A 17423-nucleotide genomic window follows, 5' to 3' on the forward strand; every position below is an offset into this window, starting at 1 on the left:
GATGGCTTTTCCCATGTTTTCCTACCGGCCTTTCAGACCTAGGTTGCTTTTTATGTCTACATTTGTGTCCACGTCATTTTCTTGAACGTCTCCGTCATCATAGATCCTTGTATGTTGCCCATTTTCATAGAAGGCTTCAGCTGTTGTCAATCTCTCCTCTTTCCACTTCAAAGTCTTCAAAATCCTCATAGTCAAGTTCTGTTGCTGCAGTTATTTTTATCGGGTAATGTTCTGTACTTTTGGTTGTTTCACGTTGCTGCTTCCCAGTTACCTTTGAATTATCATTCCCAATTCCGTTAGTTATAAGGAGCGTGTCCTGTGTATTCGCTCTCGCTCTTGTTTTTCCAGTCGAGCCCTTCATGCCACATGATCGTGTTCGATTTGGTGTTGCTCTTTCCATAAGCGAGACTGCACTGGTTTTCTTGTTTGCTTCTACCATAACGCAAGCTTTTTCTATTCACTTTCTGCTCTCGAGGTCGGAGGACCCTTCATTCCCTTTTCAGGTGGATCTCACTCACGACCTGGCCTTCGTTTGGATTGTTCGCGGCGGTGCTAGTTGGCCCCTCCTCTCCCGCTTTCGCTTTCCCTTCATAGTGGCTGGTGTATGCTTGAGTCTGCACGGCGGGTTGCTGACTGAAGGACTCTACCTCCAGCAGCTCTGCGTCGGTAATGTCTGCAATGCGGTTTTGTTCAAGATCATGGCTCAAGTAAGTTCTCGGGTGAATGCACTGGTGTGACGCCGATTGGTCACTGCATATGAGCAGTTCTCTGATGTTCGTCGCCCCGTCTATGCTTACGGCTCCACTACCACCTCCCACTCTGAATTGCATTCACACTTACTTGCTCTGTTGTTTTCTGACCTGGTTTCAGTCATCGCTTCTTTATGTTCACGTCGACTGGATCTGCCTCTTCCATGTTGTCTGTATGAGGATTCGCCTTTGTGCACGGGTGAGTGGTGCTGGTGGTCGCTTCCATGATTTAGGAGACTCCAGTCATTTCGGTCAGTCCTGGGATAAGACTGGGGTTAGACTGCACTCCTGCCGGAATCAACGCGCTTAGTGCCTGCGCTGAGTTTTTAAAGGAAAAAACTTTCAGTTGAAGTTAAAGTAGCAGTGATTTCCAAAACCAACTTCACTGAAAACAATGGGTCCTCGGCTCTCACGTCTGCTCGCGTAGATTGCTGGGGTTAGACTGGACTCCTGTCCGGACTGCGTGTGTATTTTAAAAGCCCACTAAATCATTGTATATTATTGTAGTTACCTGTCTTACTGAAATTATTGGAGTGGTGCGTGTGTGTCTCATTGTAGCCCTGGAGCACTCTCACCTCTCCTGAGTCTAAGCTTTGCTGCTCTTCTCATTGTCTCTACCGAAATGGTTCTGGGATGAAGGAAATAGTTACAAAACGTTTGTTTTATATCGTCTACCAATAAGGTTACTTGAGGCAGAACAATTTGCCTCTGTAGCTTAGATGAGGACCCTCCACCAACCTTTCTCCTGGAGTCTGGGGTAAAATTTTATTAAAATCCTTTGTACATCGTTTAGTGCACTACTGTCTTTATATTTATAGATTTCCAAGTATCCAGTGGCAAGGCTAATGACAAAATAAAAGCTATGATCCTATTAATGAAGTTTTCTTTGGACTGCTGAATATGTTCCATACCCAAGTCAGGAGATGTGTATTATATGATTTGTTCAAACGAAATATTGTTGCTCTTGCCACCTCATTAATCATATGCAGGTTGGGGCACTATCATTTATTTGTGTTGTACTTGCTTCTGTTTCCCACAATACATATCCCTCTGAATAATCTTTAATTTTCCCACAATTGAGCACCTGGTACTGTATTCCTGTTTTCACGTCAGCACTGTGTGCATAGCTAGGAGGGCTGCTCTCATTTTGTCAGACTGCTGGGGGAAAAAGGGGTTCACAATATGGTAGACACCCAATGTGAAATGATTAAAGATCTTGGTTGCCCTGAAGGTAGAATCAGAGTTATGCCTTTGATATGTCTGAAAGGCAGAGCAATGTTTCACAACCAGGGCCTCCTGCAAGGAAGCACAACAATGCACTGCTGAAAACACTTATGCTGCACCATGTGTAGCCAGCAGCAGTGAATCTATGGTGGAGAGCATTTGCAATGGTGGGTCTACGCAGGTTTGTCCCAAGTTCCCAACCATTGAAGTATCATGTGCAGTTACACACCACCGTCTGATTTGGTACAAGATAATTTACCTCCCTACTTTAAAAAAACAAAACTCACTGTAGGTGACTGTGTTTACACCTCTCTTTACACCATACTCCCTCATATTGCCCATCCAACATAGACAGTTTCTATAGGCTTTCACTATAGTTAGTAAAAACAGAAAGGACTAATAAGTTGAACTTCAAGAAAGGTGTTCTATACATGTCTCCAAGAATAAAAGTCATGACTTAATATGCTGCTCTGGGCCCTTAACACTAAGTGGCCTTTCATTAAAAAATAAAATGAGATACTCAAGGTCTTGTAATCATGCTTATCTTAATTGTCTTTTTTGTTTGAAAGTAAAACAGTGTGCTATTCCTTCGTTTTTTTAATATATCTGTTTTATTTTCTTGTTTGCTTGCACAGCTTGACCACGATTTAAAGCATGCACATGAACTGCGACAAGCGGCATTTAAGCTCTATGCATCCCTCGGTGCCAATGATGAGGACATCCGGAAGAAGGTGAGTCTGGCAGAGGCGCGTCCCCCAGTCCTGACAGCCACCAGGCAGGGCGTGACGTCGACCTGAAAGCCCTGGCGAAGAGCCCTAAGTGACTGTTTGAATAATAATAAGAAAAAAAAGAGTAAAACCAGAGGCACTAAAGATCATGTTCGAAGAATGAATGGAGCACTTTTATTTTGAGTCTTACTTGTAGTGTGGCATGTCCATGTCGGAATGACCAATAACTGGTGTGCTCTTGTTACGCTGACAATGGACTCATTCTTTTGCACTTTTGATTTTTGCATGAAATCCAGTGAACGCTAATATAATTTCTTCAATGCTTTGAAAGTCACATTTTAAAATTTAAAACCGCAACACTAGTGCTGTAAAAGTAATTCATGGAAATGCTCTTTCGGATACTGTTCAGACATATCGATTGTTCTTCATTTTGTGGGCTAGTTATATTTTTCTATCCTTTTGGCTGTTGTGTAAGTTTGTGTGAATAAAGCTTTCTGTAAATTAACTTTTTATGTCTGATTATCTGGATTTTGAATTCCCTTCATTCATATAGTTGCAAAGTAAAGGTCTCAAAGTAAAGGTCTCTCTATGTGATTAATGTGGCCTTTTTAAAAGTTCTAAACAGTGGATGAGATTGCTAAGCAGGCATTTCTCTCCAGCCATGTATGTAGCATTTGGCAGATGTTATGTAATTCGGGGAGCCCATTTTAGCTTGCTGTACAGCTCCCAGAAACAGGATCTTCTAAAGAAAATAGTTTGCCAAAAGGAGTTTTAAAGGTGTCCTTTCTTGCTATCCCACCACTGTGACAACTGACGGCTACACATTGTGAATCATCCAGTTGTTCATATATAAACTGCTCTTGTGTGGCTGGGTGAATTTGTTTTCCAAGCCACAGTTGCCAGTGTTGATTGAACCCTGGCACAGATCATCATCTGACCATTAGTTGCCTTTGCTTCTGATGTGTGTATTGAAAACTATGAACATACTGCTAAAGTCAAGAAAAGGGCAAGCTAAAGATGTTTGATAGAGGCATTAGCAGCTTTTGCTTGCTCTGCTAGCTCCATGAATTTCGAAATGATTACATTAATCATTTATGCTCAGAATATGCTACACCAGGTACAATTTGCAGTCTTTTGCTTTTCACAGTGTTCATTGGGAGTATTTGAAGCGAATGAAATGTAAGAGTTTTCAAATATGTTTTTATAGGAATGATGACAATACCCCAAAAGCCACTTAAATGTTTGATCATTAGTTTCTATTAATGAATATTTTGCTTTCCCAGCGTCAATATAAATTTGTTGTGTTTAGGATGACATGATGATTGCAATCTCTTGATTATTCATTATGCCCCATAAAGTGGTGAATACTGACAAAGTGAAATTCAGTCATTGTTATTTAGCAAGTTAATTAATCACGATCTTGTTAAGATGCATTTTACACCAACCAAACTTTTAAAGATGTCATTTAAAATAATATACAGCAAGTTTTATATTGTTTTGGTTTTGCACAATTCACGATGTCTATTTATCACACTGTAATGATAAGCCCCAACAACTATTATGCCATATTTTATTTGTGATTGTATTATTTCTAGGTGTCTGATTACACTTGACATTTTGTTAATTCTATCCTGCAGTTATAGGTATTTTTCATTATAACTATAAACACTCCGGTAATTTGCCACAATTCAGCAATTTAAAAGTGCATAAATAAAGACACCTACTTGTATGAAGAGTCCAAGGAAAGTGTGGTTATGCAAAGCACATCTATTTAACAATGTATTTAAACAGATATTCTAGGATGATAGTGTAAATGATTTGGGAATTTGCCAATGAAGAAAAACTCATATTGACATATAATAGTGAATAACGAAGGTGTTCAGAATGTTTAAATATGAATATATATCTGTTGAAGGTGTAGTAGATCAATACTATTGTGCTATCCCATCAGAAAATTCATTTTTCCAGAGTGGGTTTCTGTCTGAATCATAGGTTTGTCCGAGAATCGCTGATGCATTGGTTTTCCGGTATCAGAAGTTTCTGCTGCCCTGTGCTCTAGAGTAATAAGAACTAGGACTATGTTTAGCATAATACCTGACATTTTGCAGGAAAATAGAAAATATAAGGTTTGAATGTTTATTTTGACCACAAAATCCCCAAAAGATGAATTTTCAGCTTCATGTGCAAGGCATTATAATTGGACCGTATATGGATATTGCTTCTGAAAGTTCATTAGTGGGCCTTTTTCACATTATGCCGAATTGTGGAGTACTTGAAGGCTTCTTAAACCTGCTCTAATAAGAATGCACAAATTGTAGCTTGTATGCGTTCATATCTTTGATTATATTAGCCACAAATATCTTTTGCATGAGCTATTTATTTAGTTTGCCAATTTAGCAGCTTTTCATTTGTTGTAAAAATAAGTATTTAATAAAACCTATCAAATTGGAAATCACAAGATATCTTAGTAATTAATAACCACCTTAATTCAATGAAAGAATTTTAAATCGCATTGTGAATATTTTTGTCCTTGTCCATGTTAACATTAAAATTGCTTATTAAAAATGACCTGAAAGGTATTCTGAGATTAATTTGATCAGAGTAAGAGAATAGACTGACATATGAGCAAAAATGATTGAAAACAAAAATGTGTCTAGTTCTTTTTCGTACGATCGTTGGGGAGGGGTGGCTTGTCTGTGAAGAATGGCAATTGTACAAATGTCAATGTGAAAGTATAATCTTACTTCATGATCGTGATGCTTGGTGTATTTTTCTCCAGACCCTCAGACAAAACTATAAACTAAGATTCAAATATTAGAACAAATAAAACTGGAATCTTATTGTATTTCATTTAGCACTGAATGAGCCAGTTTCTCATATTTCAGTGCATTTGTGTTCTTAGATACCTAGGAAAGAAACTTTAGTGAGCAGAGGAAATTCAACATTGCTAATGTGTTTTCCTTTTGCAATCTTATCTTGTTGTTTGAAGAAGCACCTTATAATCCCTCTAACTGGTGATTGGTAAAGGCAGAATAAATCTTGACTAAAATATAACATTTCAAAACAGCCCATCACAATGCATTTCTATTTATTCTTGTAAACCCACTTGTCCATTTATACCTGTTTTGATGATACATATATACAATAATATATCAAAAATGTCAAAAGATGCACTTAATCTTTAATGTTTTGTTGGTTTATTGCATTGTTAAATAAAAATGTGAACACCTTGAGAAGTCAAATTGTTATAAATATTACTAAAAAGGTCTTCAAATTGCCTTAAAACATTCTTGAATATATCTGAGATGTCATGTATGGGGAGGGGTATTTTGTAGGGGAACGGTTCAGATTGTAATGTGCATTGTAAATATTAGTGCTCACATACAGTCTATGTATTATTGGGCTGTGGGTTGTTTGATATTTAGCTTTATGTTTTTGTGTGTTGTGTATGTTGTGGTGTTTGTGCCACTTTTAAAGGATATTTATACCATGCACTATCACCACCTGAGTGGTCTGCTGGTGCTTTGGCGGATATGAAAAGCAAGAGGGTAAGGTGTCGGGTGCGGGGGGTGTAAGTTAATATGACTGAGCAGGAAAAAAGAGCAAGAGAGCAGTTATGTGCTGTTGGCAGCTTCAATTTAGTTTACACCGTTGGCTGGGCGTAGGTGTGAGTTTTCGGTCAGTAGTTGTCATATGCTGTTGTGCAAGGCTTTTTGTTGTTGGCGTGTAGTGACATGCATGCGGTTTGTTGTGCTGTAAGAGGTATGGTTGTGTTTAGTATTAAGGTTTGAGAGGTGTAAACAGAGGGATGATTTTTTTAGTGGGTTTGGTTAGTGGTGATACTTTATCGTACCCTCTCAGTACTGACCACCTGTGGTACATATCCCTGCCAGTCATGTGCATTGCGGTGTGCTAGGGGTCTCAAGCCTATTTTCTGTGCAGGTTCTTAGCAGTGCTATTTAGTGGTGATACCTCCTCCACATCTCTTACTCTCTTTTTCAGACTAAGGGATGTCTACATCGCTTTGCCCCCTGGCACATCTGTTGTGCAGCCACCATTGCCTCGCTGGGCCCCTTGAGGGTGGGGGGGCCTGTGCCCTTGAGCTCTCTGTGCCTGCGGTTTATCTGTTTGGTGGCCAGTCTTTTCCTCTTTAATTCAAATGCCCTTTTTTTTTGGTTTAGCTTGGGTCGGTCCTATCCCTCTTTTCCGGTAGGGCCCTCTAGGCGAACGGGGGTACCTGGGTCTCCCTCCTATTTGGAGGTCTCTTTACTTCCCTGCACTTCAAGTTGAAGCGACAGGTTTTTAGGAGTTGTCTGACTTTTAGATGGTCCTCCATGGTTTGTATTTCTCTCGGGAGGGAGTGCCAAAGTTTAGCGGCTAGGCACGAGAATTCTGATCCACCAAGCTTTTTCCTTGTGTATGGTTAAGGTTCTAGGCGAATGTCGTTGCTGGATCTGATTGTTCTTGATGGCTGGTAAATGGTGATTTTCTTTTGTATTCTGCTCCTTGGTCACAGATTGCTCTTTATGTTATGCACATTGTTTCGAATGTAATTCATTTTTTTTTTTAATATGTTTTATTTTTTACGAATACACAAAGAAATCAACATTAACTCTGTCCCCAACACCCTCCCTTCGGAAGGACTTTTCCTCTGTTCCTTTGTTGATTTCGCTCATGTTGCGAATATGTCAAGGATTCTAATTTTGTGTGGGCACCATTGTTCCATATAGTCTGAATGAAGGTAATCCGCACCATCCCCCATTCTTTCGTGAAGGATCCTTTCGAGCCTTGCAGAGTATGAGTTAACTTTTCCATTGACACTAATGTCCACACCTTCTGCAGCAAACCAAATGCCAATGGAGGGTCACGTTGTTTCCAATTCTGGGCTATAGCTACCCATGCCGCTATGACCAGGCCCATAAAGCTCCTCCATTGTGGTTTTGTGTATTCCCTCGTTACTCGGTCCTTAATCCCACATAGCCATACCCTCTCTCCCATTTGGGCCATGTTTGGAAAGATCTCCTGCATCTGTCTTTACTTCAGCCCAGAAACCCAGAATCCCTTTGTAGTCCCACTGTATATGCCTCCAATTGCCCTCCCACGCACAGCCCCTCCAGCACAGTTTGGACGTGTGCGGGAACATAGTGTTTAACCTCTCTGGGGTGTACTGCCATTGTGTCACAACCTTAACCCACATTTCCCTCATTTGAACTAAGTGGGTCAGCTTAGGGATGTTTCTCCAGAGCTCCTCCCACTGTGGTTTACCGATGGCTTCCCCTAATGTCAGTTTCCACTTCAACATGTAGCTCCACCTGGCGACCTCTTTTTGTACATTGATAAACTTGTAAAAGTGCCCACACTAATTTCTTGCACCAGTTGGTCAGTGTGAACTTTTCAAAAGGTGTGAAATCCTTTCAGGCCGCCTGTTTAATAGATGGTGTCGCGAGCCAGTGCTGAAGCTGTTCATATTTGTATCTGTATGATTCTTTGAGGTTTAAGTGCCTTTTACATGCCTCAAACGTTCTGACTTCCTGGTCCTATATCATTTCTCCTATTTTTGTGCACCCTGCCAATTCCCAACTATTGAATGGCCCCTTCTCCATTCCTGGTGGGAAGTCTGGGTTCCCGAACATAGGTGTGAACGGAGCTGGCACTTCTGTTAAAGTTCCCTTCCGCGTTTGGTCGTCCCAGGCAACCAGTGGGGCCCTCATCACTTCGCTGATGCAAAGGTTTAGGTGTCTGAATTGTTTCCCTTTCCACAACATCTTCGCCAGTGGGGATCTTGCCACCACCCTGCCTTGCTCTGCCCAGACTTTTTGCCGTTCCTCCCCAATCCATTCCTTCAATACCCATAATTGCACCGCCTGATAGTACCTATAGAAATGGGAGGGACATGCCCCCTCCTGAGTTGGAGCTGTTAGCACTGCTCTGGCTACCCTTGGGGGTTTCATTTTCCATATGAATGAAGAAATTGCCTTTGTGAGTGCTCTGAAAAAAAATTTGGGGACCCTTATCGGGATAGCTTGAAAATAGTATACCAAGATTGGGAGAATGGTCATCTTAACCGATGTGATGCGTCCCCACCAGGAAATCACCAGAGGGTTCCACCGCTCTAGATCCTTCTTAATTTTTGCCAGGAGTTCCAGATAGTTTTGCCCATATAGGAGATCCAACCTGCCCGTGAGTGTTATGCCTAAGTATTTTATCCCTTTACCCTCCATCTTTAGATTTAAGGAGGCCGCAACCCGCTTAATCTCCTCGCTATCCCCTGCCAGAATTAATATTTCCGATTTGTTTCTATTTATCTTCAACCCTGAGATTGCCCCAAATTTCTCTAGTTCATGTATTACTTCGGGGAGTGTGCGAGACGGATCTGTTAGGGCGACCAGCACATCATCTACGTAAGCGACTACCTTGTGCTGCCTGCTGGCCATTTCTATCCCTGCAATTCAGGGCGACTCCCTGATTCTAATCAATAGTGGTTCTAGAAAGATAGCATAAAGGAGGGGTGACAGCAGGCACCCTTGTTTGAAGGGATTGTGTCCTTCGACGTATTCCACATCTATGACAGTAATTACCACAGCTGTGCTGCTTAGGCGTCTTGCGTCGGATGTTATATCTAGCCTCAGTTCCGTTTTTTACGCAACATGTTTGCTTCGGAATCTCGACGTGCCTCGGTTCTTCTACTTCGTTTGCTCAAGTTGAAAAAATGTCTTTGTCTTCTTCTACCCCGAAGTCGGGCTTTAAAAAGTGTCGGGACTGTGGTTCCAAAATGTCCATTATGGACCTGCACGACGTTTGCCTGTGGTGTCTCGGTGAAAGCCATGCCACCGACGATTGCGATGAATGCCAGTCCCTAACTTCGAAGGCATTGCGGGAGCGGAAGAAGTTGTCGGTAGGTATAGTTGCTAAAACCCGTAAGTCGAAATCTACTGGTCTTTCGACCGACGATTCGAGGGGCGACTCTCTGCGTCAGCGTAAGTCTAGGGGGTCTCGTTCTAGGAGTGGGTCCAGCCATTCCTCTGCCTCTTCAAGGCATTCACGGAAGCGCCGTCACATGTCGCCTTCCCTGTCCTCGTCAGAGGACTCCGCCAAACGGCAGGTGGCTTGTCCCACGAAACTCATCTCCGGCCGAATGGGATGAATTCCGCAGGCAGATGATGGCGATTTTTGAATCGCAGGGCACCTTCCCGTCCACACCTTCGAGGGAAGCCGGCAAGGAACGCGCTAGAGCCACCGTTCGCACGCCTTCGGGCTCGGGTGGTCGGCGTGATCATCGGGAACCGTCGCGGTCGCGATCGGACAAGGTTGATAGCCACCGTGCCCGGTCCAGGTCCCAGTCCTTGACGCCGAAGAGACGGTTGGAGCCTGTGAGGCCTTCTAAGAAGGCGTCGACGCCATCAGTGCCATTGTCCCTCAAGGGACTCTCTCGAGGCTCCGGCTCTGAGGAAGTCATTGATGGCATCGGCGCTGAGGCTGTCGAAGGACACGCTCAGGGCTCCGGCCTCAAAGCCGTTGTCGAAGTCGCCTGCGCCTCTGTCGAAGTCGACGCCACTTCCATCGGCACCCTCGACCCCTTTTGAGGAGAATTTACCTGAGGTGCCCCGGAGACTGTGGAAGCTCCGAGAAAGGCTCTCCGCAAATCTGTGCGGCCTATGTTTGACCCGTACTCTGTTCCTCCTCCCAGGGTGGAATTGTTCCAACCCTTGTAGTACATTTTAGAGGTGGAGGAAGGGTCTGATGAGGAGGGGGTTGTGCCTCCTGAGGTTCCTGTTGTCTGATCATAGCCAACTGGAAGACTTTCGTCAAACTTTACATGATGCCAGTGGTCTTGATACCTCTCCGGAGGTTGAGTTTGACAGGCCTGAGCCTGGTACACATGCGGACTCCTGGTACAGGCGCCTCATGTCGAGGGTGACTGAGTATTTGGGGTGGTCGGCTCCATCTGCTGCTTTTCTGCAGGATGATTTTACAGACATCCTGGATCAAGGCCCTCCCACTGACCCGGTGTTGCCATTTCATATAGCATTGCAAAGAAGGGTGGCGGCGGCCTGGACTGCTCCGAAGAGTCTCCCATCAGTGAATAAGTCGTTGCCAAAAAAATACCACCTAGCCAGTGGTGACCCCTGCTACCGCCTGCACCCTACTCCAGAGAGTCTGGTGGCGCAGGTGGCTGCGGCCCCAGCAAAGCAGGCTGCGTACCCTTCTAACCCTCCGGATAGGGACAACAAGCGCTTTGATGGTTGGGCAAAGCAGGTGTTTTCTTCTGAGGTTATGGCTTTAAAGGCAGCCAACTGTTTTTGTGCCCTGGCAAGATTCACTCACACTCTGTGGAATTGTGTGTCGTTGGCAGCTGAGCTCATTCCCGAAGGGGAGGAATGGGATGGTTTTCTAGCCCTCGTGCAAGATGGCAAGGATGCATGTGTGAATCCGTTCAGTCGGGTCTGGACTTGGCAGACTGTGTCAGCCAGTCCATGGCTGCAAGCACTGTGATACGCAGGTTTGCGTGGTTGCGGAAGTCGGGGGTTTGCTCCGGATGTGCAATCCCGGCTCCTCAACATGCCCTTTAATGGTGTCCGTCTTTTTGGCAGCAAGGCTGACGAGAGCCTTGAGAGGTTGCAGACCTCCAAAGCTGCAGCCAGGTCTTTGAGCGCTGCAGTACGTCAACCTCTGCCTTTTGTCCTAGGGGACAGCAATGGAGGGGAGGTTCCCTTCTATACTACTCTTCCTTTGGTTGATCGAGGGGAGCTGCCAGTCAAAGGGGCCAACGTAGGAGTACCAGAGGTGGAAAACAATGTACTCGAGGTGCCAAAGCTGCTCGGGCAGTTGCCTCCTTGCCCTCAGGCACTGCCGCAGCCGCTTCCACTCAGTCATGAGGCCATGTCCCATGGTTCACCGGTTGGGGGAAGGCTGGCGCATCATCTTGTAGAATGGTGTGCCATTACTTCAGATGTGTGGGTTCTGGATATCGTAGCCCACAGCTGTCTTCCTTTCCGGCAGAGGCCTCACGACAATCCACCGGGGAAGCTCTCTTTGAAGCGTCCGGATCCGCTCCTTGCGCAGGAAATCCTATCCCTGCTAGAGAAAGGCGCCATAGAACTGGTGCCTGTAGCGGAGAGGAACAAGGGATGGTATACCCCATATTTTTTTATCCCGAAAAAAGACGAAGGATTGAGACCCATCATGGACTTGCATGGTTTGAACAAGCTCCTCAGGAAGTGCAAGTTCAGGATGGTTACTATTTCTCAAGTCCTCCAAGCCCTTCAACTTCTGGATTGGTTGGTGTCTCTCGACCTCAAGGATGCTTACTTTCATGTGCCTATTCATCCCAAGTACAGGAAGTACCTGAGGTTCGCGGTTGGCGTCTTGCAGTTTGTTTTGGGTCCTGCCGTTCAGATTGACCTCCGCCCCGAGGGTCTTCACCAAACTGATGGTGGTGGTGGCAGCATATCTCAGGAAAGTGTTGGGATTCACGTCTACCCCTACCTGGACGATTGGTTGATCAGGGCCCTGGATCATCTGTCCGTCACCTGCCACTCCCTTCACAAGCTGGGCTTCTCCCTCAATTTAAAGAAGTCCCATGTGACACCTACTCAGCGGCTCCAGTACATCAGAGCAGTGCTCGACACATCCCTGGGGTAGTGTTCGCCTCCCCAGGTGAGTGCTCATCACATTCTGCAGATGGTGGACACATTTCAACGTGCCCAGAGTCTCCCGGCGTTCGAGTTCTTGAGGTTGCTTGGCCTCTTGGCATCCTGCATTCTCCTAGTGCCAGAGACCAGGCTGCGGATGAGATCTCTGCAGTGGGCTCTCAAGATGCAGTGGTCGCAGTTCTCGGCAGGATGTCGGATCCTGTTCAGATTCCGCCCTCGGTCGCACAGGATCTTCTGTGGTGGGCCGTCAAAGGCAATCTGATGAAGGGTGCTCCATTTTGGGAACTGTGGCTGGAGATAACGATTGTGACAGTTGCATCCCTCACGGGTTGGGGAGCTCATGCCAAAGAGTTGACGGCCAGCGGCCGTTGGTCTCTGTCGGAGTCCAGACTCCACATCAATCTGTTAGAGCTGCGGGCTGTCAGGCTAGCCCTGGAGGCTTTTCTGCCATCTGTGCGGGGGAAGAATGTCCCGATTATGATGGACAATACAATGGCCATGCACTACCTCAACAAAAAGGCGGGGGCAGGGTCACTCCTGTTGTGCAGGGAGGCGATGCAGCCCTGGTTCCGGTCCATTCAGCAGGAAATTTTGATCTCAGCAGTTCATCTGGCCGGAGACTAAAACGTGGCGGCGGACGCTCTGAGCAGTCAGAGCACGGTCTCTCACGAGTGGGAGCTGGCTCCAGAAGTTCTGTTGGAGATCTTCGCCCTTTGGGCAACCCCGCAAGTGGATCTCTTTGCCACCAGTGTCAACCGGAAGTGCGAAAGATTCTGCTCGTGGAAATTTCCTCCAAGAGGAGCCTTGGGGGACGCGTTCGTAGTGGAGTTGTCCTTTCCACTGCTGTACGCGTTTCCTCCAGTCCCCGTCATTCCGCAGGTGTTGCAGAGGTTACATAGGTTCGCTTCCCGGATGATCCTCATTGCTCCGGCATGGGCCAGGAGAGCGTGGTACCTGGACCATCTCGACATGTCCATCTGCCCTCCATGCCGTGTTCCCTACCAAGGCGATCTGCTCTCACGGGAGGGGGGTCAGGTTCTTCATCCGGAGGTCAAGTCCCTCAGCCTTCACGCTTGGTATCTGAAAGGATGAGGTATAAGGATTGGCACCTCCCCGAAGACGTGATGGAGGTGTTGCTTTCGGCCAGAAGGCCAGCAATGAAATCCCTGTACCGTTGCCGTTGGAGAAAGTTCTGCAACTGGTGCAGAGTACAGAATGTGGATCCTTTCCAATGTTCCATTCCTTTGGTTTTGTCTTTTTTGCTTTCTTTAGCCCACAAGGGCCTGCAAGTGGGTACCATTTAAGGTTACCCGGCTGCACTGTCAATATTTAAGCACTCGTCTGAGGAATGTTCTTATTTTAAAATCCCTTTGATATCTCAGTTTCTAAAAGGGCTAACTAATGTTTTTGCACCGTCGCCTTTCCAGGTGCCGGAATGGGATTTGAATTTGGTTTTAAAGTTCCTAATGGGAGCTCCGTTTGAGCCCTTATATTCTTCTCTGTTGCTTCTATTGTCCTTTAAAACTGTATTGTTAGTTGCGGTTACTTCCGCACGCAGAGTGAGTGAGTTACAGGCACTTTCCGCCAAACCACCCTTCACTGTGTTCCATAAGGACAGGGTTGTCCTTAGGGTGCGGCCTTCCTTTCTTCTGAAGGTTGTGTCGAAATTCCATCTGAGCCAGAAGGTAATTCTTCTGGCATTATATCCTCCTCCAAATCCTGGTAAGGAAGAGGATAGGCTCCATTGGTTGGACCCTAGGAGAGCTTTGAGTTTCTATCTCTCACGAATGTCCGGGTCAGAGTGGACGATCAGCTCTTTATTGGTTATGCTGGAAGGCGTTTAGGTCGGGCTGTTTCCAAGCAGACCTTATCTAGATGGATCATTTTGACGATCTCTGAGTGTTATCTTTTGGCGGGAAAGGACCCACCAGTAGGCTTACAAGCTCATTCTACTAGGGGTATGGCTGCCTCCACTGCCCTACAGAGGGGTGTTCAGATTCGCAATATTTGCGAAGCAGCCACATGGGCTTCTGTCCATACTTTTGTGAAACATTATTCCCTGGACTTTATCCATGGGCAGGATTTGGCCTTTGATAAGGCAGTCCTCTATTCTGCAATTTGATTGGGCATTCTAAATTGATGCATTTGTAAATTCTTTTCCCATCACCATATGTTGGTACTGCTTTGGGAGTCTGTCATAGATGTGGAATACGTCGGAGGACACAATCCCTTCGAAGAACAAGTTACTTATCTTACATGGTAACTTTCTTTCGATGGGATGTTTCTCCGACGTATTCCACATTGTACCCTCCCTACCTGCCCCGCTACAGAATTTCTTATGCAATTGCAGCTTATGTTTCCGCAAGGCTTTCTGTAGTCATACTGGCAGAAGATTGGTGGCACACATTCTGGGGGAAAAAACTACAACAGAGGCTATGAGCGTTGTACATCCTAGATATAACATCCCGTGATGTCGGCCATCGACGGAGGCCCTCGAGGGACAGCGTATCGACGTCATCGACACAGGATGCCTACGCCGAAAAAGATTTCCGAAGCAGCACAGCTGTGATAATTACTGTTGTAGATGTGGAATATGTCGGAGGAACATCCCATCGAAAGAATGTTACCAGGTAAGATAAGTAACTTGTTCTTTAGTGCCCCTCGTTAACTCCACTCTGCTCGTTACTTCCCCGTTTAAGGCTATTCTAATGGAGGGAGTATTATAATTAGCCCTGATCATTTTTATATATTGTTCCCCAAACCCCATACATTTTAAGGTTCGAAACAGCAAAGACCATTCCACACGGTCGAATGTCTTTTCGGAGTCTAGTTATAGCAGAATTGCAAGGGTTTGCTTGATACCGGTCTTCTCTACCAGGTGTATTATTCACCTCAAATTGTTGAGTCTGATGGCTGGGGATAAAGCCTGATGGATCCATATTAATTAATTTGGGGAGGAGTGGTGAGAGTCTGGTTGCTAATATTTTTGTATAGAGCTTTCAATCCAAATTAATTAGGGCATTTGGGCGGTATGACCCTGGCTGCGATGGATCCTTTCCTGCTTTATGGAAGACGGGTACCTTGGCCTCATTCATAGACGGAGTCACATTCCCCTCTTCTTTAAATGTGTTAAATTGCTTTGTTAAGAATGGTATTAGGATGTCCGCATACTTCTTGTAAAAAGCGTCCGTAAACCCATCTGGACCCAGAGCCTTGTTTAACTGCAGGAATGCTATTGCTTTCTGCACTTGCGTCTTCCCTAATTTCTCCATCCAAGATTGCCCTCTCTTCTCTCGTGATTTGTGGTATGTTAGAGCTTTTAAGTATGTATCTTGGTCCGAGCTATCCCGACGCATACAGCTCTTGGTAATAGTCTCTGAAGACCTCCCCCATGTCACTAGTGCGGGTTAGCGTCTCTCCCTGTGCATTTCAAATGTTCTTAATCGAGAATTCTTGTTGTTTGGCTCGCAATTGTCTTGCTAAGTATTTATCGGCTTTGTTGGCCTTCGTGGAATACCAGTGTCTGAGGTGAAGGAGACTCTTCTCCGCTTTTTTTGTACGAAGCACATCTAACTGGCCCTGCATGTGTATCAAAGCCTTCTTCAAGCATGTAGTGGGTTTCCACGTGAGTTATGTCTGTTAATTTCTTTTCCAGCACCTTTTCCCATAGGTACCTCTGCTTGTCTTTTGATGCCTTCAGGGAGATCATATGGCCCTGCATGACGGCCTTGAAGGCCTCCCACACTGTTCCCAGCTTGACGTCGCCTGTGCCATTGTGGGCAAAATATTCTTCAATGTTTTCCCTGATGTAGTCTCTTAGAATGGGATCATGGAGTAATTCCTGCGGCAGCCTCCATCTCCAAAGCCCACTCTTCCCCCCAGGTGTCTTTACTTCCAACCATAAGGGGGTGTGATCTGATAGCGAGATTGGGCCTATTACCATCCCTTGGACTTGCCCCATTAACCCCACTGAGACCCAGAAATAGTCAATCCTCGACAGTGAGTTATACACATGGGAGGGTGTGTATCCCCTTTGCTTGTCTTTGAGCTCCCGCCACACATCAGAGCGCCAGGTGCCCCATTTTTTGGCTGAGGTGTTTCGAAGGAGCTCCTTGCCCTTGGTGACCTCCTGTGCTCCTATCTGTTGCTGGGTGCCATGCCAGATTCAAGTCCCCTCTCAGAATTATCTCACCATTTGCAAATTCCTCCAATTTCCCCAAAGTCTCCTGCAAGGAGCTATCCTGCCCTGTGTTGGGTGCATATACAGAGGATTGAGTGAGTTGTACCCCATCTATTGAGGCGTTAGCAAATACGTAGCACCCCATCTTGTCCACCAGTGTGTTTTGTAGCTGAGTATTCCTTCCATCATGAACTGCTATCAAGACCCCTACTTTTTTGTCTGTAGCATTAGATTGTTCTGTCAGTTTATAACCCCTTAGCTGCAGTTTTGCTCTATCCTGGAATCTGATAAGTGTTTTTTGTAACATCAGAATGTCCCCTCTCTCCCTTCTCAGCAGGTTCTCTACTTTCTTCCTTTTTACAGGGGCATTTGGGCCCCTTACATTAAACGTTAGGATTCTCAGCTTCCCCATAAGCGTGGCCCACAGTGGTTGCTATGTCTCCACCTCCAGCCCGCATGCGATCTACCATCCGGACCACCCCCCATTTACCCCCTCCCAATTTGTAACTCCCCCAACGAACTAATCACTGTCCTGAGGAGGCCCCAGGGACCTAAGGTTGCTAGGGCGCTCGGCCCATCGCTCCTGACCGTCTACATACTCAGGAATATCTCTCAGGGAGTCCTAAACCCTGCATTACCTGCGTCCCTGTAGGATTCTGGCAGAGATGCCCTCGCCGGGCCACGATTCCTGTTATAACATTGGATCGCTTTTGTCCCCATTCCTCTCCGGTCCTGCAATGTTCACGCTCCATCATGAGCCAAGAGATTTTCTCGAGTTGCCTGCGCCCTTAGCAATCAGTGTTTTCCTCCCAACGACTGCTTCTTCTTATGTTGCACTGTTTTTCATTCCCAAGGCTTCCTGCAAGTCTCCTCCCTTGACGCCTATCAT

The 17423-nt window shown here is 45.7% G+C and overlaps 1 protein-coding gene across 7 annotated transcripts in view; it reads left to right on the top strand.

Moving 5' to 3' along the window:
• The window catches only part of ARMC8 (armadillo repeat containing 8), a 1620024-nt gene that overhangs the window by 987542 nt on the left and 615059 nt on the right, over positions 1 to 17423 (top strand). For all 7 annotated transcript variants that reach the window (XM_069615827.1, XM_069615825.1, XM_069615821.1 and 4 more), the window contains one exon: positions 2609 to 2704. In XM_069615827.1, the coding sequence (XP_069471928.1) occupies positions 2609 to 2704 (96 nt within the window). The remainder of the gene's footprint in view (positions 1 to 2608; positions 2705 to 17423) is intronic.

Source organism: Ambystoma mexicanum, chromosome 9 (assembly GCF_040938575.1).
Source record: "Ambystoma mexicanum isolate Mex_15411 chromosome 9, UKY_AmexF1_1, whole genome shotgun sequence".
In the NCBI taxonomy this organism is placed as follows: Eukaryota; Metazoa; Chordata; class Amphibia; order Caudata; family Ambystomatidae; genus Ambystoma; species Ambystoma mexicanum.